This window comes from Echiichthys vipera (genome assembly GCF_963691815.1).
Source record: "Echiichthys vipera genome assembly, chromosome: 23".
In the NCBI taxonomy this organism is placed as follows: Eukaryota; Metazoa; Chordata; class Actinopteri; order Perciformes; family Trachinidae; genus Echiichthys; species Echiichthys vipera.
The window spans coordinates 10353259-10378697 of NC_139848.1; the positions used below are offsets into that span (position 1 = coordinate 10353259).

The 25439-nt window shown below is 43.3% G+C and overlaps 1 protein-coding gene across 1 annotated transcript in view; it reads left to right on the plus strand.

Moving 5' to 3' along the window:
- mgat5 (alpha-1,6-mannosylglycoprotein 6-beta-N-acetylglucosaminyltransferase) overlaps positions 1-25439 on the plus strand; it is an 86677-nt gene that overhangs the window by 33415 nt on the left and 27823 nt on the right. The window contains exons 4-10 of the mRNA XM_083938301.1: positions 3443-3519; positions 5182-5271; positions 8996-9067; positions 10929-11090; positions 12989-13158; positions 13858-13992; positions 19693-19826. Of these exons, the coding sequence (XP_083794427.1) occupies positions 3443-3519; positions 5182-5271; positions 8996-9067; positions 10929-11090; positions 12989-13158; positions 13858-13992; positions 19693-19826 (840 nt within the window). The remainder of the gene's footprint in view (positions 1-3442; positions 3520-5181; positions 5272-8995; positions 9068-10928; positions 11091-12988; positions 13159-13857; positions 13993-19692; positions 19827-25439) is intronic.

The window sequence follows — 25439 nt, forward strand, 5'->3', positions numbered from 1 at the left end:
ATATGCTGTAAACGGATCCTGTTAACAGCTCCCAGTCTCCACTCTCTATTGTTCATTGTCAGGAAGACGGTTGTTGTTTTGTTTTGTTTTTTTAACAGGACAGGCCTCGGCATAGTTTTCATTGTCAAAGTGATTTCATTTCGTAATACAACATAAGAAAACATACTGCAGGGTGTACACCAGCATTCAATGTGTTCACCAGATTCAAAAATGTTGTTTGTAGTTTGGCTCACTCATGAAAGAACATGTTAAGTGACTCAAGACGATCAAATCTAAACATGAGAATCTTGCTAACTGCATGAATCCTGCCTAGACTCAGTAAAGTAGGTCCATTTGCAGGGGTGTGAGAGTCCCGCACAGTCAACTTCCTGCCTCTATCGCCGCCACAAGAGAGTTTTTAAAAAAAAAGGGGGTTAAAAAAACAAAAACACAAGCACTTAACTGCCCGGGAATTTATGTTATAGCTGATTGTTTCCTGCTCCAGCACAAAGCTCAATCCCTCCGTCTCTTTTCTTTCCTGTCTTCTCCGTGAAATGAAGCCGCCTTCGACCGCGGTCAGAAAATGTCAAGATCATAACAAGATCCTATAAAAGTGCTACATGTTGTGTTAAAGAGCAAAACGGGTCATTTTAAGTCACACTCCCATCACTGGAGCTGCCAGAGGCTCTGTGAATGCCAACCACACGTAGACTCTCCCCCTTCTATTACCCTAGACGGTGACTGAAGCAGTGGATGGAAACTTTTGTTGGTGGATTTCCATCCAACTGATGATGTTTTTAGTTGTAGTACGGCATGTCATCACCTCTCTTTTATCACCTCCTGGACGGAGCGCACCAGAGAGTTTGAGTGAAATACACACTAATCTGGGTGATGGTGTAAATAAACTGAATCAACGATGAACACGATGTGGGAGCCTCTGCCCCACCCAGAGAGAAAAGTGACCCAGCGCTGCAGCCGCTAATTAGCTTCATACACAAACCTCCATAAACACACACATCCTCCCTTGAAAACACCACCCGCAAACTCATTACATCAGGCTGGTGTTTGCTTCTAAGCTTTTATCTATTCACCGCACAGCCTCCCATAATGCATAATTTATATTCTGGCTGTAAAGGTCAGTGGTGATGACGTGTATGTCTCTGAATGGGGATATCAAAAAGGTGATTATATGGAAGGGAAGCCTGCGTGCCAGCCGCAATGAATGTTAATCCCACGTCTTTATTGGTTTCCTATGATATTGAAAGCTGTGCAGGAAATGCAGGCTTCTCAACCTGCGTTTGCATTATTGTGGGCTCAAGCGGCCCGGCTCACAGCTCTCTGTGGTTTCTGTTGTTATGGAGTTCAGATTGCCAAGCGAAGGTGATCCTGTTGGCTGATAGTCATCCCTGACCGCAGGGTAATGTGCGCTCTCCAGCTGCCATTCCAACCGGTTTTGAAGTGTTGAGATTCCCTGTACCACACACACCGTAGAACAAGAGTCGACAGCCATGTTAGCAGCTCACTGAGGCTGTACTCATCCACACTGGTGCTTTGTGTCAACATGCCAACCTGCTCACAGTGATAGCGTTGACATAAATCATTGTTTATTGTGTTAGCATGCTAATATTTGCTAACTAGCAAGAGTTTGATTTGCCGATATGGCAAGGTAATAGAAGTATCAAAACGTATCCAAAAAATCCTATTTGTAAGGTTCTGCTCGCAGCCAATCACTGCAAACATTCTTTGATTCTATGCAACGTGTGGGCCACTACCACGGCAGCCACAACCTATAAAGTCTCTGTTGTGGTGACATTGAGCTCATTTTAAAACTATCAAAATGTACTTTTTTGGTATTGGAATCACTTTAAAGGCACTGGTGTCATCTTTTTTTTTTGATCACACTCAGCCTTAGCGTTAGATTGCACTATACAAAAGGTCAAGGATCACCAAAGTCGGTAGGGGGATCGTTGTCACGTATACAAATCTTAAGAGATATTCTGAAGCCTCAGTTTACATTTGAGATGTACTGGAGCAAGAAAACCAGCGACCCCGACCCCGGACAAGCGGTTGAAGATGAGATGAGATGAGACATACTGGAGCGAGAAAACCAGACTTGATGACTTTTTAAATAGAACACAGCCTCAGTTTGTTTAGAGATGCACCGATCCAGTTTTTTTCCGATCCAATACGATACCGATACCTGGGCTGAGCGTATCCGTGAAGGCATCATCCTTGACATAAACATTTAAAAAAAGGTTACAAATGAACAGAGATACAAAAGTTCTTAATATGATTTATTAACAAATAACAAAGTGTACATATATATTCAAAATTTTGCAATCTAATTTTATATAAAATATAGCAGCTAACAAGTGACTAGATCGCTGTAACTTTATTGCTGTGTATGATATTAATAAAAAAGAAATGACTGGATAGGAATGCTGGATCAGCCTCATTCATCCGATATCCGATCCAGTTAATTTGTCGATATCGGATATCTGATATCTTGTCTCTAATTTTGTTTGTCTGTTTACCGTCAGTCTCTGGTTTGTATGTCTCTTCATCATTTACGAGAGAAAGTTCCAGTTCTTCAATCACTGTCACAAGAAAGAAAGTGAATGACTCATCGAGCAGATGCTATCACCTCTGCAAGAACACCTTTTAAAAATGCCATGTCATCTATCTGCCTGTCTATCGAGCTGGATGAGAACCTGACACCATCGACCAGCCAAAGGACCCTTTTTCTTGGCCGGGGGACGGCAGTTTTTTCTGCTTATGTACAAGCTGCTTTGGCAGGCAGCCACTCCGTGTGTTTGGGGGTTCTTTTCCATTCTAACTAAAGGTGGTGAGCTGTGATGGAAGGAGCAAGCTGTTAATGTTTTAAACCCATAAAACTTTTTTAAGGGTTATAACTTTAATTAGCTAGCTCGGTCAGCCTTAACAAACAAAGGGAATGAAGAAATCTTGTGAACACTTGTCGGGGGCTGGAAGGATTAATGTGTGACGCAGCTGTCGTGGCTGCAGTCTGCTTTCATCTGTTTGTAGTTTAGCTACACACACACACACACACACACACACACACACACACACACACACACACACACACACACACACACACACACACACACACACACACACACACACACACACACACACACACACACACACACACACACACGCACACACGTCTTGTCACTGGTGATGGCATTCTAATAGCTCACAGAGTTGCCTAATTCTAACCTCGACGCTCACCACTGCAGAAGTTCACTGCAAGTCGCACATAATATATAAAGATTTTTGTTCCTCCGTGTTTGAACCACCAAAGGGAAAGGCGTAGAAGCGTGTTTTCTAAAATACTAAAGTTTGCTGCCATCGCCTCAGTGTGAGGATCCTACGTCGTGATAAAAGCTGCAGACAGTGACTGACTTGACCTTATCGATTTACTCTCTCTGTCTTCCTCCAGATCTCCTAAACGGAGCCCAGGAGAAGTGCGAGCTGCCGCCTATGGAGGGTTTCCCACACTGCGAGGGCAAGGTCAAGGTGAGTCCCACGTGCAGACAGCCTCTCCATCTCACTCCCCGCGTCTGCTCCTGTATCTGTGACTAGGTCATTTTAAAATAAGCAGCACCTACGGAAAACCAAAATAAAGAGAAAAGACGACATTATACTCACACGCCCACATTTTGTTGACTGAAAAACGCTCTTCTGGGAGGACAAGAGCGAGAACACCACGGGTATAAACAATGATCTAATTTTATTACCACCATAACATTCCATGTGCGGGAATATTAAACTCCAGGCAGGTTTCATTTCACTTTTAGAAGCTCTAGTGAAGCCCTCACAACGATGCACAGGTAACACGTACACTGATGTATGCACGATTTCAATCCAATGTCTCGGTTTTTCTGTGTGTGTGTCTGTGTGTGTGTGTCTGAGTGTGCTGGACTCCCTGGAGCTGATTGGGCCCTATCATACACACCATCTGCTCAGCCGGTCCCAATCCTCCACTGATACTGTCAGCATTTCCAACTCGATGCGAGGCGATGCCAAAGCCTGTTCTGTACACACACACACACACACACACACACACACACACACACACACGCACACACGCACACACACACACACACACACACACACACACACACACACACACACACACACACACACACACACACACACACACACACACACAGTACAAAATGCTTTTCAGAAAGGCATCAGAATTCACTTAAGTGTTATTCCACAGCAGTTTTACTATAAACACACACTAAGTAGCATCGGACAATCAATTTCCTCGCTTTATAGAGCTCTTACGTTGCCGTTTAAACAAATATAGTGCAATTTTCATGCCTTCGTCATCCAAGCGACTCAGATTCGAGCCCGTCTGCCAGGTCTCCCCTCGGTGAACAGCTTTGAAAAATCGATTTTTATTTCCTCCCCGTGTGCTCCTCCCTCAGGTTACTGTAAGTCGGCATGCATGATATACTGCAACCTATGAAATAAGCAGGATGGCTGTCAGTCCTCATCTTAGCTCAACGGCCTCTCGTATTCCAGCATGTCATCCACGACAGCGCTACAGAAAATCTGCCTGCCAGGGATCGAATCAGAACAGAGGAGCCAGATGAATATTTGTCCAAATACTCCCGCACCTTCTGTCTCCCTCTCTTCGCCTTCTTCCACATTGATTTATTTCCACGCGAGAGCTCCCCAAGAACAATCTCCCTCTCTTCCTGTTGGCCGTAAGCAGTTCCACTGGATGATTTACACATGTATTTGATGAAAGGGGAAATAGTTTCTCTTTTTATTTCCCAACCAAGATTCCAGGGTTTGAAGCCAGTGACTTTTTAAGTCACCACCCTGCTTGAATCTGTTTCATTTGGATTCTGTCAGCATCCCGAACCTGCCCGCACGCCACAGTCACCGGGTAAATTACAACATCAACCAGACTTTTTTTTTGTATTCATCCTTAGAGAGACATTATTAGAATGATAAAAAAAAGCTCCAAATGACAGTTGTTTGGCTGTCAATGTGAAGTACTTGACAGCAGCTGATGAAATACACTTGCCCGTTATTAACTCACACTGGGCTCATCTATCTTCCTGATATTAAAGTTCAGGTGAGAGCAGGGGGGTGACTTGAGTGAGAATGCATGCGGCGTTCAGATTTAATCTTCCGTTTTGTTTCTCTCCTCTTCAACAGTGGATGAGGGAGATGTGGCGCTCGGACTCCTGCTACGGCAACTACGGCGTGGACGGATCCACCTGCTCCTTCTTCATCTACCTTAGCGAGGTGAGCCCTGTGTGTGTGTGTGTGTGTGTGTGTGTGTGTGTGTGTGTGTGTGTGTGTGTGTGTGTGTGTGTGTGTGTGTGTGTGTGTGTGTGTGTGTGTGTGTGTGTGTGTGTGTGTGTGTGTGTGTGTGTGTGTGTGTGTGTGTGTGTGTGTGTGTGTGTGTGTGTGTGTGTGTGTGTGTGTGTGTGTGTGTGTGTGTATGTGTGTGTGTGTGTGTGTGAGTGAGTGTGTTCATGAATGCTAATTGTAAATATGTATTTGAAGTTAATGAAAATAAATCAATCTAAAACAAAAATCAACAAACGGCACATATTGGACATTTTAAAGCTGTGAACGTATTGACCACAGCATCAGTACACACATGGACTGCATGCACATGTGTAATAGTAACACATTATTCGACGGTTAGTGACCATGTGCTAAATTGGTCCAGCTACAAGACAATATGGATTTTTCTGGATGTTTCGTTGACAGAAGAGTTTTAAATATTGCAATTGTAATTTCCATAAAATCTGTAAAGTAAATGCAAATGAATGCACTAATGCAAAAATACTCAAAACATTCTAAGGGAAACAAGATTTTTTAAATGTCTGGCATACAAGTAATGTGCTGGACTTTAATGGCGTGTTCTCTCGGTACTTTTCTGACTTGCCTTCCTAATTTCTGTCTCTCAGATGTCAATCTTTAAAAAGGGGGTCACAAATAAGCAGTTCATTTTGGAAAAAGGGCTCTTTAATTTGCTGAATCAGCTGGGCTCTGCATCTGTTGGGGACTATTTGAGTACTATTTATAGAGTATTTGCAGCAGCAGGATGGTGTATATCTGGGATTAAGTGTGTGTTCAACTTAATAAAGGAAAATGCGCTCATTGTTGGGTGTGGTCTTTCATTGTTGACAATGAGAAAACTTTGCCTTGAACTTCAGTCTGTGATGTCTCTACCAACCTTCAAAGGTGCTAAAATCTCTGAAACTGTATCGGGAAGTGTGTCATAGTCATTTCCAATGCGTGAGAGGGGGAATAAGCTGGGATTTCTGCGATGTAAAAGTGCAGACAACCCATAATGGTGGAAGGCTCAGAGCCCTGACAACGCTCCTGTCACCTGAGAACGATCGTGTAAGAATGAAGCGCTAAAAATAAGAGCAAATGAGAGAGGTAGAGGGGATTTCATTTTTAATGAGAGCAAATTAGAGTGTGTTGAGGAGGATGGCGTGGGAGAAAGAGGAGATGATTCAGTAGGAAGAGGAGGAGGGGGGGGGGGGGGGGTGGGGTGTGAGGTACTTTCAAAAGAGATGAGTTTCCAGCCTCCAAGGGAAGACGTGGAACGACTTTGCTACCCTGCCTTAGTCTCTACTTATACTTGGCAAAGAGTGAAAAAGCACCGCGGAGGAGTCATACATAATTAACGAGCACTAACATATAGAAGCTCGTGTTCCTTCAAGGGATGCTTTGAGACTTTCAATTTTGCATGATTTATCTTTGCCGGACTTGTCAACACGGTCGGAGTTCATTTCTAGTGTCTCATCCTTGATTCTAATTAAAGCCCGCCATTCGTCCAAAAGTTTGATCCGATAACGATTTAACCTTTCCACGTGCCCCGCCGCCATCTGAAAAGCAAAACATGTGCTCATTTAAAAAACGGCTTTACACTCTTTAAACACTCATTTTCTCAGATCCATAAAACGGAGCTGCTTCCCATAAGGCACGACTGTGATTTATCCTTTCAAAGATCCCTCATAGATCATAGCCCTGATTACCATGCTGTTTGATTTTTGATTCCTTAATGTGGTTCCCTCTCTACTGGACAAAAATACAAAAAGAAACGTCCATCTTTATAAGTTGTTTCATCAAGCGAGAATCCAGATTTTCCATATCTGATGCCAGCGTGTTTTATTTGATGAAAAGTAAGATTTCAGCTCCGGGAAGGTCAATAGCCTGTTATGAATATTGTATATGAGCTGAGAGCGTTGCAGTAAACTAAAGAAAGCACGCGGAAAGCCCGGCCCGCTCTGAATGGAAATAGAAGTTAGATGGACAACAGCAAGAATCCATTAGGAGAAAAAAAGAAAAAAAATGTTTCTCTCTGTTCATGTCCATCCAGGAAACAAACACACATTCACGACAAATGCTGCAAAAAATAAATAAATTGCAAACAGATGTACCCCCTCTCCGTAAAACCTCCATCCGACTAAATCAACAGCCCTCAGCCTCCGCTCCTGGTCACGTGATCTTGCGGTTGCCATGGCGATTTGCATGCATTTCCATTTAGAATCTTTTGCGATCGGTCCCTCCGTCCGTTAGAAACACACACACGCAGACACTCAAATACACACCCTCTGCCATGTATAATTCATACCCGTCGACCACCGCATTAACCTTGCGGTAGAGGCAAATCCGAGGGGGCAACAATTCATGATGGATGTCAGCTGCAGAAGGTCAAGGCTCAACTAGCGTGGTGTGTGTCTGTGTGTCTGTGTGTCTGTGTGTCTGTGTCTGTGTGCGTTGTGGTTTGAGAAGGAGAGTAAACACGCCAGCCTTGTCTCTGGTCTTGATGCTGAGATAGGAGAAATACACACTTCTCCATATACCTCTGTGTGGTCAAACACCAATCACTGCTGGTACAAGAGGAAGGAAATGCTGGGACAGAAGTAGAAGTTGACGAAAGGAGTGGTTAACATCATATAGTCACAGAAAGATGAGCTAATGTCCAACCTTTTGTAGACGGAGAGAGACAGATGGCGACTGAACAGTTGATATCAGGCAATGAAAATGCTCAAAGTCCAGTACTGTCACTGTCACAGTATTTATATGGCACCTCCATCTATGCAAATCTCCTTTTTTAATATAATCTAGGACCTTTAAGTGACACATAAGATGAATTATGAATCGCTAAGTCCGTCTCTGTTCAGCACGAGAACAACAGAAACTAAAAGTACAGCAATGCAACGGCTGGGTCATTATTTACCTTTACTTCCCCTCAAAGGCCTCCTGCTTGAATACATTTTTATCCAGCACATCTGCGCCCACAGGACATCACTAGTTTCTCACACTGCTCTGGTTTGATCCTGGTCCCTTCCACTGGAGTGGGTTTCTTACAGTACTTTGTTGTCACAGATTTTCCAGAGATTCTCTATGGGGTTTAGATCTGGACTCTTAAACTTCCCCCTCCAAATTTAACTTTCTATAGACACTTTGGGTTCAGTCGTTCCCAGTCCGACACTAAACATGATGTTTCCCAACAACAGTATTTTAGAATCAAGTATTTATAATCTGTTCTCTAATTTTGATCAGCGGTGCATATAGAGTATTTCCTCTCATGAAGCCTTTTTCGTGCAGGATAAAAACACTCTTGCATTTCAAACATGTATTCCATGATTCAGCATCAGAAAACAATTTATTTTGCTCTCCATTACTCCACAGATGCATCAACTCAGCCCCAAATCACATCTAATTTGGCTGCACTTCATCCAAATCAATTACATCTACGGTCTTAGGAAATACCCAGCTTAATTGAAAAACTTAATCAACACATAATATCCCCCGGTGGCTCTGACAAGGCCTCACTCGCCTGCATAAATACCTGAGTGTATTAGTTTGTGGCCACCTTTTGTCAATAAATGTCTTGAGTGCGTTTTCTTAAAGTACACGCGTGTTTGTTTTGCTTGTGTCGGCGGCTAAAATGTTTGCCTGCGGTAAACCAGATCTGTGCGTGTTTGTGATTTGATAGGTGGAGAACTGGTGTCCTCGTCTGCCCTGGAGGACAAAGAACCTAAACGAAGAGATCGACAGGAGGGGACAGGTGAGAGACAAAGCACGACAGCTCCTGTTGGCTGTAAACTAAAAACATAGAAAGTCCAAGTGGCTTGAATGTATGAATTTCAAAGAGTTATGTGTGTGTGTGTAACATCTCCAGAATTTCTGACAGCGACTTCCATTAGCATACATTTTTAAACCCAGTCCATTCTCAACATTAAGTCCCACTCCATCATCCTGTCAACACCGTTTAATGGGATATTTCATTTGAAGCAACACTTGCACTAATATGAGCGTAGCTTTTTTTTAAAATATATAATTGTTTAAAGTGTACCGAAATGGGAGTAAAGTATGAGAGGTCATTTCCACCGCAGCGTGTGTGAGACGATATTTTCAAATGATTAAGCAGCCTACAGCACAGGGTCAACATGCCTGGGTAGCGTAACAGGAGTGGAGCGGTTTCTCGTAGAAGCAGAGTGAAGGGACCTTGGGACAAATCTGGAATAAATGATCTTCTATCCCCGCCAATGCGACAGCTCACTCAAATCCCCACTAAGAGCGCCTCTCCGGGCCGCGGGGCATGTGCACAGCCCGCGGTATCAGCGGTCTTTCGAGAAAAAAAAGACCCCCCCCTCCGCCCCCCTTTCCCTCTGCTGTGGGGTGAATCAATATTAAGCACTCTTCATCCCCTCTCTGGATGCATCAACAGCACTGAGCCCTCCGTGGGGGAGAGATGCCATTTGACAGGCTTTGGAGATTTTAATTCGGGCCCAGATTTTTTAATAGGTTCAGTCCAGCGGAAGTGATTTCCTGTCGTGATGAGGGATGCTAATGCCCCGCTACAGCCTTGTTTCAGCCACCTTAGCAGCTGGTAATGGCACTGTGGTTGCTGCTTTGTTCACTCCGTCTTTCTCTCTCGCCGCCTCGGCCTCATCCGCTGCGCCACTTTCTTCCCATTCTTTAAATTTCAATACCTGAAAAGTACTGGTATTTTTTTTATAAAACTCTGGTATTCAAATGAGTTTTATTAAAGTGTCATGTGATCAAAAAACTTTGCAAATGTGGCCGGCAGTAGCCTCAGTTTCATTTCCATATTTTGTCAGTTGCCACTCTTAAAACACAGGATGCCGCAATCTCTTCTCCTCTCAGACGATACATCCAAAGCGGGGGAGGGCTTTGCACTCGAAATACTTGTTGTTCTGTCTCCGTAAATGCAGTTCCTTTCTTCACTATGTTTTCCTCAAAGTTTTTACTGGTAATATGTTTAAGTTTCTTTGACACCTTGCTCTCAGCAGAGATCTAAAACATATCTGTGCGCCTTCGACAAATATTTTCCTCTGCAGATGCCTCTGACAGTTTATGATGGTTATTATCACCTCAAAAGAATTGCAATCCAGCTTCAATAGGACACACAAAGGCTGACAAATGGTGCATCAATTTAAACATTCAGTCATCCGCCCATTTATCTATAAACCCTCCCCATCTGCCAATCGAAGGTGGTCAAATACAAGATTTAAGCAGTTTGTGTCCGTAAGCATGCGGTGTTTGCTTTCATTACAGCGCTTCCAAGAAAATGGCCCTTTAGCCATTTGGAAAGAGCAGCAGTCAATATTGCAATTTTAAATTAGATGAGATACATTTTTAAAGATCCCCATGGGGTCCTGTCATGGCAGAAGCAGAACGGAGGACACAAGCACTTGAAACAAACAGTTATTTCATATAATGCGGTGAGCAACAGGGTAACACATGGATCGTAATTACAGTCACAGTTGAGATTAGATTTACAACTTTGAAATGAATAGCTCACTCACTCTGAGCGTTGTCTGGTGTACAGCTGAAGGGACATACTGTGCAGTAAACAGCGTAGCAGACTGTGTCACAGTTCTGTGTCATGTCTCCGTACGCAGGCGGAGGTCCGGACCAGTTTCGAGGAGCTTTACCGCGTGATGTCACAACGGGAGGAGTTCCGCTGGATGATGCTGAGGATCAAACGCATGGCCGAGCCGTGGGTCAGCGCCATCCGCTCGCTGGCTGCCAAGCAGAACCTGGCCAGGCGTCGGAGGAAGAAGGTGGGCATAACATCCATCGTAGTACCCAGGAGAAATCATGTAGGATGTGCTCTAAGGCAGGAACGGGGATAGGACAGACCTGCTAGACTAGAATATTGTGATCTGGATATACTGGATGTCTAACTCATACATCAGTTGAGGACGGAATACAATATTAAATTGTGACACATTATAACTTGAACCAGCCAACAGACACACACCCCCACAGGAACAAGTGCAAGCAGATATAACGAGTGTAATTCCAAATTTACTTAACTGCGAGAACTCCTACTCTCACAAAAAATATCACAACTCAATATTAAAGGTCCCATAATATAAAAAGTGAGATGTCCATGTCTTTTTTTAAAATGATAAATCAGGTTGAGGTGCTGTATAAATACTGTGAAAGTATCAAAATGCTCAATCCACTCAGAAATGCACACAGCCCGTTATCAGAAACTGTGCCTTTAAACCAGCCGTCACAACTATACTATATTTAGGTAGAAAGTGCAGTTACAGTGCCGTTAGTGTTTATCCCCGGCTGCAATGATGGTGCAGAGATAGGGTGCAGATGCAAATGACCCGTACATGCTAACCAATCAGAACAGACCGGGCTTTTTGAGAGGGAGTCTTAAAGACACAGGCGCTTAAACGGAGCATTTTAGACAGAAAGTAAATACAGCTGTATTTAAGTATGAACCATGAATAAGCAAAATGTGGGACCCTTAATATTTATCATCCTCAAAACGAGGGGAATTCAACCTTTTCAGGAGAACTTTCTCAAGACAACTCCCTTAAGCTTTCAGCCTGTTGAAGTTTATACACCAAGTACACACAAACACACACACACATGCACATACACACGTAAACAGTCCCACGTTTGTTCAGAAAAGAAATGGTGGTGGGAACCGACTGACATGGATATTCCATTGTGTCCCAAGCCGGGAGCAGCTTCCAGCACTGAATAATGTACTCCACACTTTCCATTGGCCTTGTGAATAATTCACATCACAGTCCCGTGATACCTTGGTGCTGATGCAAAGCAGCATCCCTTTTAGGGAAGAAGAGTATGAGAAACGAGAAGCCACATCCATCCATCTATCTGCGGTATCTTTTCGGTTTTTCCTCGCTTTTCTGCTGTGTCTCAATTCAATCTATTTACTCTGTAATTAAACAAAGAGGGTTTTTTCTGTCAGATACCTTCAAAACCAGGTCTTTATTCCAGATGCTAATCTCTCTTGGATATTAATCCGCACATATTAATCCGTGACTAGTGTGCTCTGGGGCTGTCAACAATGAAGAATGAGTTGGTCACTTCAAGCAAAGGCTGCTATTTATTCCTACTGCTGCCGCGGAACACTGTGTTCCCCTTAGCAACTGAAAACCATCCTGTGTGTGTGTGTGTGTGTGTGCACATGCGTGCGTGTGTGCGCGTGTGCGCGTGTGCGCGTGTGTGCGTGTGTGTGTGTGTGTGTGTGTGTGTGTGTGTGTGTGTGTGTGTGTGTGTGTGTGTGTGTGTGTTTGCATGTGTTTTTCTCAGCATGGGCTCTGTGCACCTGACGGCACAGAGGGACAAAGGGGAACTGCTTTCACAGTCCCCTACTGCGATAAACATGGAAACCAGCGGGGTGCTTTTAAATGATATGTGTATTTTCTACATTGTTTTCCTACAGGAGAGTTAAGGTTTCCAGTTAAGCTCAAGGTTTTTAAGCTAGCTTCTGTTACACATTGAGCATGTATTTTCCCCAAAGTTACCCTTATTAAGTATGCAACACTCTTATCAAGGTGTTTCATTGAAGTATTCCCACAGTAATCAACAGAAAGACTGTAAACTGTGGATCAGTCTTTTAAAGGCTAGAGCAAATTCTACGCTGCATATCACTTATTCCAACCATTCTTTTTTCCCCCCTTTCCATCAGATCCTGGTGCACTTGGGCCTGCTGACTAAAGAGTCGGGCTTCAAAATAGCAGAAAACGCCTTCAGCGGTGGCCCGCTTGGGGAGCTGGTGCAGTGGAGCGACCTCATAACCACGCTGTACCTGCTGGGCCACGATGTTCGCATCTCAGCCTCCCTGGCCGAGCTCAAAGAGTCAGTACCAAAACACACCGCGTGAATGCTGCGCGGGGCTGCAGGAGATAATCATGCATCATTTTCCAACACCTCCTTTCCAACTTCTCATAGTGTTTGCCCACCTGTCAGTGGAGTGCGCTTTTAAGCCAAACAGCCTGAGCCAACAGTAATGATAACGACGTTGTGTATCCAGATGTACGTCTGCATAAAAGATGCTTTACGTCAGATATAGAAAATGTTTGGGAGGGAAGAAACGCTCCATTCCAAATAACAGTTTTGCATTTTTTTTTTTTTTACATGAACAAACAATGTCTCAGTATTTGCTTAAAGTCATTTGACTGAGGGTAAACGAATGTGTCTTCCGGCTTACTCTTGAAATATTTCTTGGTGTTTTTTCAACAGAAAGAGCCTGTTGGGCAACTACAAAGAACAATGACTCACCTTGTCTAGTGGGTGCATACTATTTGACATGTACAGTATAAAGTGTTGTGTAAGCTGCAGTGCTGACTAAAAGTCATCTGGACCTCTAGCCTCACAATGTCAGGGATGATTTCTGTTGTTCCCAAAGGCACGTATAAATCAGTAAATGTACATTCACATACTATTAGAGTGAACACAAGTCTCTCCCAGCTTTATCACCAGAGAGGTAGACGGGTTAAAGGTCACTGTTCTGGATAAATGAGAGAGTTGATCAGAATTCTAAAATTTCCTCCCCAGGATCATGCGCAAAGTCATGGGGAACAAGTCCAGCTGCCCGACCCAGGGCGACAAGGTGGTTGAGCTCATCTACATTGATATCGTGGGCCTCACCCAGTTTAAGAAGACCCTGGGACCTTCCTGGGTCCATTACCAGTAAGTACATTCAACATCCTCCCACCAGACTCTTGATGACTTTATTAAGTGGCCACACAATTGGGGTGTTTCACTCGAGAGGCACCTGTATTTGTGTTTATGTCTGACTTGGAAACGTTGCGTTCTTCCAAGAACCAGTCAAGATTTGGCTGTTGAACATCTCTTTTTTAATTTGATTGTTACTTATTTAAATGTTATAGAAAATACTTAGGAGACAGTTGTAAGGCCCTGCCAACTCGACACAATTACAGATTGGTGGCGGCTGGAATTGGATTGAATGTTTATCTTTAATTTGATTTATCGCGGGAGGTTTTGCTGAGCGTTTATTGTCTCTTTATACACACACACACACACACACACACACACACACACACACACACACACACACACACACACACACACACACACACACACACACACACACACACACACACACACACACACACACACACACACTCTGGCTTTCCAGTACAGCCAGCTTCCTACTGCTGGAGCCATTAACGGTTAATTATCTTGCACTGTAACTGTTCTTTACCCCCCTATTGCCGGCCTTACTCTTTCCATTATCTCCAAATGAATTCAGTCATTTGTACACTTCTCGAATCTTTTGCTGCCACTGCCAACTGGTGGTTTAACAGGTTCTCCTCACATTTGCAAAGGGCATCGAGTTGAGGCCTGTCTGGCGCTTGCCGGAACAATGAGTCTATTTTCTGCTCACCGCAATTTCCCAAAAGGCAGCGGCAGCGTCTGTTGTTTCGCGTTGTCCGGAGTCCCTGCGATTGCTCCGCTGAGGGCTGCAGATGAGGCCTTCCTGGTTCGTTCTGAAAGAGCTCTCATCAGGTCTGACTGACAGGAAAAGAGACGGAACAATAAGTCTGCGGGCACTAATGGCCCCGCCGGTTCCTCCTGCTTGTCACCAGGTTTTGTTTGTCTGCGACATAACACCTTAAACAGCATCCGCTCCCTTTGTGCCCCGAGGAAATTGATTCAGCCTCAGGCGTAATGTAAGGCCCAGATGCTGTTTTCTACATTACTTCTCCTACTATTATTGAACACTTACGTATATCAGAGCACTTAATGTCACTGTGCTTTGTGAAACTGGACACAGATTGCAGGTTGGAGGCTTTATTTCCCTGTCTTTATTTCCCTTTCACTAAATGTGACCTAGTCAGTTTCCTCGCTTCGGCTTTCTGCCAAAGCGTCTTTGACTTTGCTGTCTCCTGAAAGGGAGTTACATTCTTCGCCTTTGTGGCTCGGGAGTCCCTTTATGAAAACATCTTCGCTTGGCTTTATTTGTCACACAGGAAGAAAGATAGCCTATGGACATTCCAGATGTGTTTGCATATCGGTTAGACTGCAAGGTGGTTATGAGGCCTTATAATGTTTGTGAAGTGTCTTAATAAAGGTTTTATAAGGATTTGAATATTGACTTCAGGAGACCTACATATACCCTGAAGCAATAATCGCATTCTTGTTCCCTTTTCTCTGGTTTATTCCTTGTGTTTGGGGACAAATCCAGCCAGTCTGTCAGGCCCTCTGTCTTTACAGTGCTGTATCACCGTATTTCTGTGTTTCAATTGGAATCCTCTGAGATGTTGTTTCCTGCGTTTAGACTACAGCCAATGTTGCCCTATTGTTCTGTTTCATTTAATCCTTTCATCCAATAATGGAATCTCATCCGCATCAGTAAGGCTGCAGAAAATGTGTACGGCGTTTGACATTTCGGTGACGATATTGCAGAAATGAAATTTGGACAAATAACGAGTTGGGCATCACGTGCGTGTCCACAAGACTGATTTCATCATTTTATCTCTGGCTTCTATTTCCATTTGTCACTTCCTCACTTTTCTCTGGCCACAAACTTTGTTTTGACACAACACTGTCTGCATGTCTTGCTTGTTTTTCGCGTGTGGGGGTGTGAGTTCAGCCATAGTCAGTGTCAGCTGTTGAAGTTATCTGTTATCTGCGGTGCTGTCAAGGCAGCAGCTTACTGTTTGAGATTGTTTAAGTTGGAAATAATAGTGTTAACATGAGAAAAACAATATTTTTTAGACACTTAGCAGAAAAGTGTTAGAATTGATCCTTCACTAAGCCTGGCTGCCCTTAGTTACTGTTGCTACGCCTGTCAAACTTTACATTCTAACTGAATTTAATATAATTGACTGAACTGAACACACACCAAACACACAGTCTTCCCCTCTGTTTCCTCTGTGCAGCCCGGGGTTGACACTCCTAAAGTAGGGCTGCTTTTCTTTCTTTTTTTTTGCTTTGGTACTTTCAATACTATCAGATATTGATATTGTATTGATTTGAAGCATGTGGTATTGAAAAGTATTGTAGTATAGATACTTTTGACAACCATTCCATAGACTGAAGCTGAAATATCCGGGATACGGGCGCCGCCATCTTGTCATTTTGGAGCCAGGGTCTGCACAGTTGTGATTGGCTGGTATCGAAGTCGCGCCCATACACTCGCCTGACCAATCCTGATGTTTCGCTTCATTTTTAAGGGGCTGTCAATAAGTCATCTTCACAATCTATGTATTAACCACACAAAAATAAAGCTAACTAGCTAAAGTAAGCTAATGAAATGCTAACTCTTGGCCATGGAAGTTACTACTGCCACTAGGAGCCGGTAAGCTGAAGGCCACTGTTTAATGTGTAATGAGTTTTACAGGTGTTATATATTGCTTGATAAAAGTTATAATAAAAGATGACAATATGGGTTAAAGTCTTTTAAATAGAACGCAGTGTCAATATTTAAGGTTCATTTAGGGTCCATGCAATTCAAAAGTAACTGAATAATCCGAGGTTATTAGCTGGATAACAATCACTGTAAGATAATCAGTAACATATTACAATATGTCTTTCCCAGCTCCAAGGTGTGCTTGTGACTTTTTTTTTTTTTTAACCAAACCCTCATGTTGGGCAGTAATTCATCCTCATTCTTTCATACGATACTTCATTAAGTCATATGTCTGTTTATCATGCAGCTGTTGTGTTTAGCCTCAGGGCTGTGCAGATATATTACACTCCCTCTGGTAGATTCATATAAAAACACATATTCCCTCGGATATCTGTTTCCTAATGACCCATATGGGGCCATTTTTTTAATTAATTGATTATTTCTTATGGGAGATAATCATGGCAGGGGAGAAAGCTGTCATGTACAACAGCTATTGTTATACATTATCCATTTGGGATCACTTCAGGTGGATTACATTATCGTGAAATTACGCTTCGACTTTGACAACAGCATCCCCACTCAGCACAGCTCGATAATGATATCGCAGCAAGTGTTACTAAGTGCTTACCTGTTGAGCTGAGCTGAACAGCCTCCGCTCCTGCCACATTATAACGCCCACTGTCAACTCGCTGGACTCAGAATCTGTGCTGAAAGCCCCTCCTGTAGCCATATTTACATCGTGTTACGGCTCCATCTGTTGAGGATAGATCTACCGGGGACAGATGAGGCTTGTTTTTTTCTCCAGAGCGCGTGGAGACGGCGTGCGGGCATGTTGTTGTTGTTGTTCTGCTTTCGGTCTAAAGTTTCCTCATGGTGAATGTGTTTCCCGGCCCGCTGCTCTCCCAGGGCCTTTCACAGTTCACACAGCCAGCTGCACAGCATCTGCCCGGGCGGAGAGGCGATCACCGAGAGCGAGGGAGAGTTTTCTAGCTGCAGATGTCTAGCGTGTCTGTTTACACCTGGCTTCTTCCTATTACTTTATGATTAGTGCTGCGTATTTTAAGTGGGAGTCACTTCATTTGATTCACCAACAAGAAAATACTGCTCTTGAGCTTGAAATTGCCAGTAATAAAAAGTTCATTTTAGGATTTTGGAGGAGAAATTTAGATTGATAGTGTGAGAGGGAGAAATATTAGCTTTCCTTTCTTTCATTGGAGCTTTGCTAATTGTAGAAGGTGAAGGACAGGGCAGACCAGACATAATCTAAGCAGCATCTAAAGAAGAGAAATTAGTAACCATGAGCGATTTAGTGAGTGCAGAGCATCAAGTTTAAGGTCAGGAGCAAGTGGTTCTCCGCATATAAACCGTTCCCTCTCCTGGTTGTGGTATAATTAATCCCACGCGGTGACCTTTCAGCCATGAGTCAGCCATGATGTTCATGTACAGCCTCACATCCACACGACAGGATTGCACTCTCTCTGTCTGAAGGTGGAGGTTAGTGTGGTTTCACAATCCTGTGTGTGTGTTTGTGTCACACTACATACATTGTTGTATATTACATTAGTTCAGAGATACAGTGTTGTGGGGGAATTTAACTGTTTTTCCCACTTCCCCGAGGTCAGAAACTAATAACTGCCTCAGAACAGACCTTTTTTTTATGTTTTCAGTATAGTCTGAAGTTTGGTCATACAGCAATATTTTAGCTCAACCTTTGAGTGTCTGTGGGATTTAATAACATAATCATAATCTCATAGACATTCAGGAAATTTAGCAGAACTAAGCAGCTGAACTGAGGGGGATTGAGGGGGCGCATTTTTTCAAGAATGACTTTAGGGGAGGCCCCCAGCCTCAGACTTTGAAACCCCCCTGCTGTACATGATTCCTGAGCCAAAGAAGATAGGGCATAACATACATACAAAATAGAAACACAATATAAAAGAGGCCTCCTGTTGTTGTTGTCTTTTAATACATTCCAAAAAAACAAATCTGGTCTAGTGATTGACCTTCTTTGATCAAGATATGAACATCATAAAACAAAATAAAGCATTTTATTTTCTATTTCATACAACTTCCATAACCGACCATCAATACCAACATAACGTCCTTTTCCCCAATGTAGTGGTGATAAAGGCTCCGTCCACAGGGAAATGCACACAGACCGTATTCAGAAACGGTGTCTTTAAACGAGCCGTCAGGACTTGTGTACGGTTGTGATGTCACAACTTTGCGATATATAGCTGGAAAGTGTAGCTACAGGGCTGTTCCAGTCATTTCCTGGCTGACATGACAGTGCAGAGATGCAGAAGACCAAGAAATGCTGACCAATCAGAGCAGACATGGCTTTTTTTTTTGGGGGGGGGGGGTCTTAAAGAGACAGGCGCTAAAACAGAGCATTTCAGACAGAGGGTGAATACAGGTACATTCAGACAGACAGTAGGAGAGAAATGTGTTTTTTGAACATTAAAGCATGTAAAATGTTCTAGTAGAAGACCAGCATTTGTAACTATGGCTTAGTGCACACCTATAATTCACCATAATATATCCTCTTTAAAATACATGTGTATCTCTCGTTTGACTGTTGCAGCATTCAAATGTTCAGATTAAACACCTCACTGTTTACGTAGCTTCTATACTGTAATGGGAACAGGTTCATTTTCTTCATCGTAAAGGTGTCCTTTAAATGGGAATAAAATGAAGTAACCTTAGGCCTATTTCTTGGTTTATTGTGAAGGTAACTGTGAGACTGCGGTGGAAAAAGCACTTGTGTAGTGGTCCACTTCAGCTGCAGTGTAATTGTGTGCACAAGGTGTGAAGAGTTTTCTTCAAGGACATGATAACAACAAGATAGAGTCTGTTTGCAAAGAGATGATTTATAATGGTGTTTGTAGGTTGTATTGATTTTAAAAGATTCAGAGCAAGCTGAATAGATATACAGTGATGTGATCAACTCATCGTACAGGCGCTCGCTTCTGGCGCGGCGCGGCCATTTACACTGTCTTTGTGTATTGTCACAGGTGCATGCTGCGGGTGCTGGATTCGTTCGGGACGGAACCAGAGTTCAACCACGCCCACTACGCCCAGGCCAAGGGTCACAAGACGCCCTGGGGGAAGTGGAACCTCAACCCGCAGCAGTTCAACACCATGTTCCGTAAGTGCGAGGGACGGCAACACACACAACACAACTCACTTATTAGTTAGTAAAACACCAGGAAAAGGACTAGTTATAATTTCGGCTTGAGTGCAGGATTTAACATCTGTTTACCACTGAAATCAGGTGATTCATCATTCATTCATCGACAAGTTAAGAACGCAGAAGTCCAAAATACTGAAGGATGTTGTGCTTGGTCCTCATCTCCACAGGACTCTAATTGGTTTTAGCTCAGCAAGTTCCCCACTCTTTTGCTGGGATAAGGTCAAGTTGCCAAAACATGGCTACTCAGTTTTCCTCATAATTACAGCCTTGGCTGTTTGCTGTGTCCACAGTTCCAGTAGTTCCCTTTGAACGAGATGTTTTGGTTGGAAAAGAATCATAAAAGAATATCCAGCACATTGCTAATGGAATATCATGAAGCAGATTAAAAGGAAAGTTAGACGCTCCATTTTACTGATTACGAATGTAGGACATGGGGGGGGGTTTATTGCTCCATGTGTGTGTGCATCACTCCTACTGTGAGATCACTCTATAACTGGAGTCAAACCACATTTGCTGATGGTGGATGAGTGGTGGCGGTGCAGCAGGGGAGAGCAGGGGAGCCAACCCCACTCTGGAGCATTGACCTGTTCCCCGTAGCTTAGAGAAAGTGAAATGTTAGCCATGCGGTCCCCGTTTGCGAGGGCGATGCCCGGCGCTATCCAGAATGCCACTGCACCTGAATAGGCCCTTTGTTCGCTGAACAGGGTATGTCTCTCTCATAACACACTGGGGCCTTTGCACAAAATCCAGTTAAGAGTCGCTAGGTTAGATGATATCGCTGGTCAAACAAGTGCACAGTTATTTGGTGGAGTGTTAAAACCACAGAATGGCATCACTTCCAGGCACCAGAGACTGGAAAGTTTTCTTTTGCGGTGTATTGTGTGGCACAACACCTTACCTTCCGGCTTAAGAGTAGCATGTGTATGCATGCACCTAAAACAGTATTACATTAACACCTCCAAGGCAGAGGAAGTAGATATCTCGGGATTGTGTCATTGTTATCGCACCGTGCTCAGATAATATTTGCCTATTGAGGTAGTAGTGTGTGTTTCTGAGCAGGTGTGTCTGTCAGCTTAGATTTACACTGGGTGGAGTTAAATGCCTGAGGACTGGTGTCAGGATCTGCACGAGTAACCCCTAGCATGTTTCTCCTATTAACGTATACATTTACCCAATCAATCTGTTCCTGCAAGCGAGGTCACAGAAAAATAGAAATGCATTTTGATACTTTGCAAATACAGCTTACAGTGTGGTTCTAGTTTGAGAGTAACAACCAACCGTATATAAACTGGCATATTTAAATTCCCTGGTCATTGGATTGTTTTGCAGCCTACTGAATGTAGATGTAACAACGCACAAATCAGGTGCTAGTAGGTAATCTATCCTAGATTTGGATTGGTCTATTTGTTACGATTAGGCAGTGCTCCATAAATCACTGGTTGGGGGAAGTGGGAGTTTGTGGCCTCTGGCCAATAAGACAAGACAAGGCCAAATTGACCTCATTAATCTATTTCAGATCCGGCATAGCAGGGAGGGTTCTGTGGCGTACAGTTTGTGTTTGAATAGGCTGCGTGTCTGAGTTCAGTTGGCTGTGCACAAGACCTTTATAATCAGGGAAGCTGAATACTTAGTTGCAAATACAATTAACCTTTCCTGAAGGCCAACATCTAATAAACAGGGATTTTCTTTATACAAAAGGACTGATATTGGTTAGAAACCTGAAGACAGACACGTATATCCAGACATCTCATCTAATTACTGTATTTTCGACTCTGAATAACAATTTGTCCTTCGGTCTCTCTACACTCCTGTCACAGAGATACTTCACTCGCTCTTAATAAAAACCCATTTAGAGACTTAAGCATATACGTGGACAAAACATCAGCTTTGCCAGCCAGGTTGCTTTTAAACCCTTGTATCCTGCAGCTGAATGCTTAATCCCTTACAGAAATGATGATTAATACTGGTCAGAGGTCGCACATTGCAGCAGATAGTATTTATCTTCGAGGCATTGCCAACTACGTAATTGACCCTGAGATGTGCCAGGCCGATAGTGCCTGTAAAGCTTTGATTGATAATGTCGCTGGCACAGCCACTCACTAAGGGTTATCTCTGGGGTTTTTCCATCTGGTGTTCTGTTCTTCAGATTGTCCCTCACATGCCTCACTCACTGTCCCAAACACCTTACATAACTACAAAAAAAAATGCTCTTGTAATGAAGGATTGTTTGTTGAGAATGAGATCATTTGACACCTCTTATCAAAGGTTTCTGAAATGCAGACTAATGGCTTTAAAGATGGCACGCTCCCTGTAGTCTGTATATCTGTGTACCCAATAGGATTTGCAGCATTTTCTAATGAACCTCTTTTAAAATGGGCACCTCTCTCTATGTTTCTGCCCTTTTGTTTGCAACATTTCCAGATGTTTGCTTTGATTGCAGTGGATTTGCATAATGGAAGTGTTGCAGAAAGTCCAGACATGCTGTAGAGACACATAATGACCACTTTCTATTCCGCTCCATCTGTTTTCTTTTTTAATGCGTCCATTAAGCGTGGACAGTGCAGCGACCTACACTAACAACATCATCAGTTTGTCACGTAATAGTACACTTTCTAAAACTCCCTCACCTATTCATCTCTTCGTTTTTTAACATGATCAAATTGCAAAGGTAAACATATTGGACCTGCAAATGCTATCTGCCACATTCTACTGTGGTTGTGTGGGTGCGTAGAATAGTGCCAAGAGCATTTCTTGTCATGTATGAAATATGACCAACATTAAGAACATCCATTACTTGATTACTTGCTAATGATTGCTAAACATCTGTTGAATTCATTATTTCTTCTTCTTGTGGATGTGTTTTCAGCCTTATTTTACTTTGAGATTTAACAAATTTAAAGGTCCCATGTTGTAAAAAGTAAGGTTCCCATGTTGTTTTTTATTATAAGGCAGGTTGAGGTTTTATAAAATACCGTTAAAATATCAAACACTCAATCCACAGTGACATGCACACGGACCGTATTCAGGAACTGTGTCTTTAAACCAGCCGTCAGGACTTCTGCATGGTTGTGATGTCACAATTATACTCTATTAAAAGGTAGAAAGTGCCGCTACAGGGCTGTTACAGTCGTTCCCCGGCTGTAATAACTGTGCAGAGAGGCTGAGAGCGCAGAGGAAGATGCGGAAACACTGACCAATCACAGCAGACTGGGCTTTTTTAAGAGGGGGTCTTAAAGAGACAGGCGCTCAAACGGAGTCTTTCAGACCGAGGGAGAATTCAGGTATATTCAGAGAGACAGTATGAGAAAAATAATGAACATTAAAGCATGTAAACACGTTCTGGTAGAAACACAAAATACGTATGAAGTATGAACCTGAAAGTGAGCCGAATATAGGACCTTGAATTTTCATTACGATGGTGTTGGCAGCACTGTAGGACAGTGTTTGTGTAAAAGCGTTTCAGGTGTCGTTTTTTATTTTCACCCCTCAGGCCCGTTCACATAAGTGCTAGAAGCACCAAGTCTTTGATGTGGAGTTTCAAAGTGCTGGAGATTTTTGTGCTGATGATGCAGGTCTTTGCCGTTGAAATCCTTTTTTTTTTTTCCTGTGTGGCCAGCAGTACAGAAGTTAGTTTCTTATAAAAATGAGTCGGCATCATCAAGTGCTGGGCCAACATTAATCACATAATCCTTCGTCTGTGACTTGGGATTACTTTTGCCCGCTCTATTTTCTTTTGCAGGTACCATTGTGTGATGATGTAGTGTAGTCGGCCTCTATTGACTTAGTGAGACTCCCCCGCTCCTTTATAGGACACAAAGGAAGCCCCCTTTTATAGTGAACAGTCCCTCTCACCCTGTCAGAGAAGCCCTTGAGAGCTTTACTCACATTCCTACACCTGGTTCTTTCACTCTCTCACCCGGATGTACCAATATTGACTCCCAATATAACCCGGCTTTCCTTACATAACCTCATTCCCCCCATTCACGAGTTTGTCAAGAGCTTCTTCAGCAACACTGTCCTCCCGGGCTGTTTGTTAGCTAATAACAAATGAAGCTGTAAGTTGAGTGACATTTTGAGTGGCGGCTCTAGTGGGAGAGAAGGCATCTGTTGCCAAATGTATCAAGAGGGGCCTAACACTAATTAACAAGCTGTCCTGTTTACACAGTACGCCGGGTACATGAGTGTTAGTGCTGCCTCCTCCCAGTGCCTCAGACCATCTCTGCCTCTTTGCCATCAGAAATACAGTCATTAGTACCCACCGTACTGCCGCGTGTCTGTTCAAAAAGAAATACGCACAATAGGTCATTTTCTTCTCAATCAGAACAGTTTGGTGATGTTGGTGAAGTAGCGTGGGATCATGGGAATTGTCGTCTTTAACAATGAACACTGGAGGAATTGTTACCAGGGTGGTTTATGGTAAAGAGGTTTGCGCCTGTACCCGCAGAGTCTCTCCTCTCCAAAGCAAAAGACCCTGTGATTATAACTGGTAAAGCACTTTATGTTGAAAATCTGTCTTTGACGGACAAAGGACTTTACGAGCCGAGCTGCAACTTACGTTTGCTCACTTTGTTTTCCCTGATAACTTAAGATTCAGACGTCCAGGAGGCTTTTACCGGAAGCTGAATTATCCATAGAGGTCTCCTCCTCTCCAAAACAAAGCACTTGACATATGTAACGGTAACGAACCGTCACTTTGACTACAATAACTCTGGATTCTAACATTGCTGGAAACATTCTGGGTAAACAAAATATATAACATAGGTCTAGCCAGCTCAATCTGCTCAACTCCAGCACACTGACGCCTCACACAGATCCACATTCCTGTGCTCTCTCTCTCTCTCTCTCTCACACACACACACACACACTGGCACACACACACACACACACACTCACACACACACACACACACACACACACACACACACACACACACACACACACACACACTGTTAACTAACACTAACTCTCCAGGTTAGAGGTTCCTCTGTGCATTGAAACTCTAGGAAGTGCACAACAAGAACAGGGTTAGAATACAGGAGATATTCGGACGATAAGATCAAACTGGAGGCGTGTAATCACATGCAGCGTGAAGAAGAGACAGTGTGACAAACATTGCCTGACTACTAGCCTCAGAGGAAGTATAGCACTTTATCAACATACGGATCTTAGCTAACATGTCCAGTCAGGACGCTGAGAGGAGAGTGTGTCAGTTTGACGTGTAGAGTATGAAGAAACCTGTGATAAGCATCCAACAAACATTCCACTAGTGTGACGCAAACTTATAGAAAATTGGAAGGTCATATAAAAGACTCGTTCGGGGGGGGAATGAGACCCACACACACACACACACACACACATTTTTTTGTATTGTTCAATAATTGCTCGGTGTGGGTGCTGGGCTCATTTACTCTGCATAACGCATATCCTGCTCTGTTTCTTTTTTAAGTGTTTACCTAAAGACATTTAGCCTGCGGCAATATTTGAACTGTCAGGAGAGATGGAGTGAACGAACCTTGGCTTTTTGTCGAGCGGGAGAAAAACATCCATTTCCAGCCGACGCCCCGATTA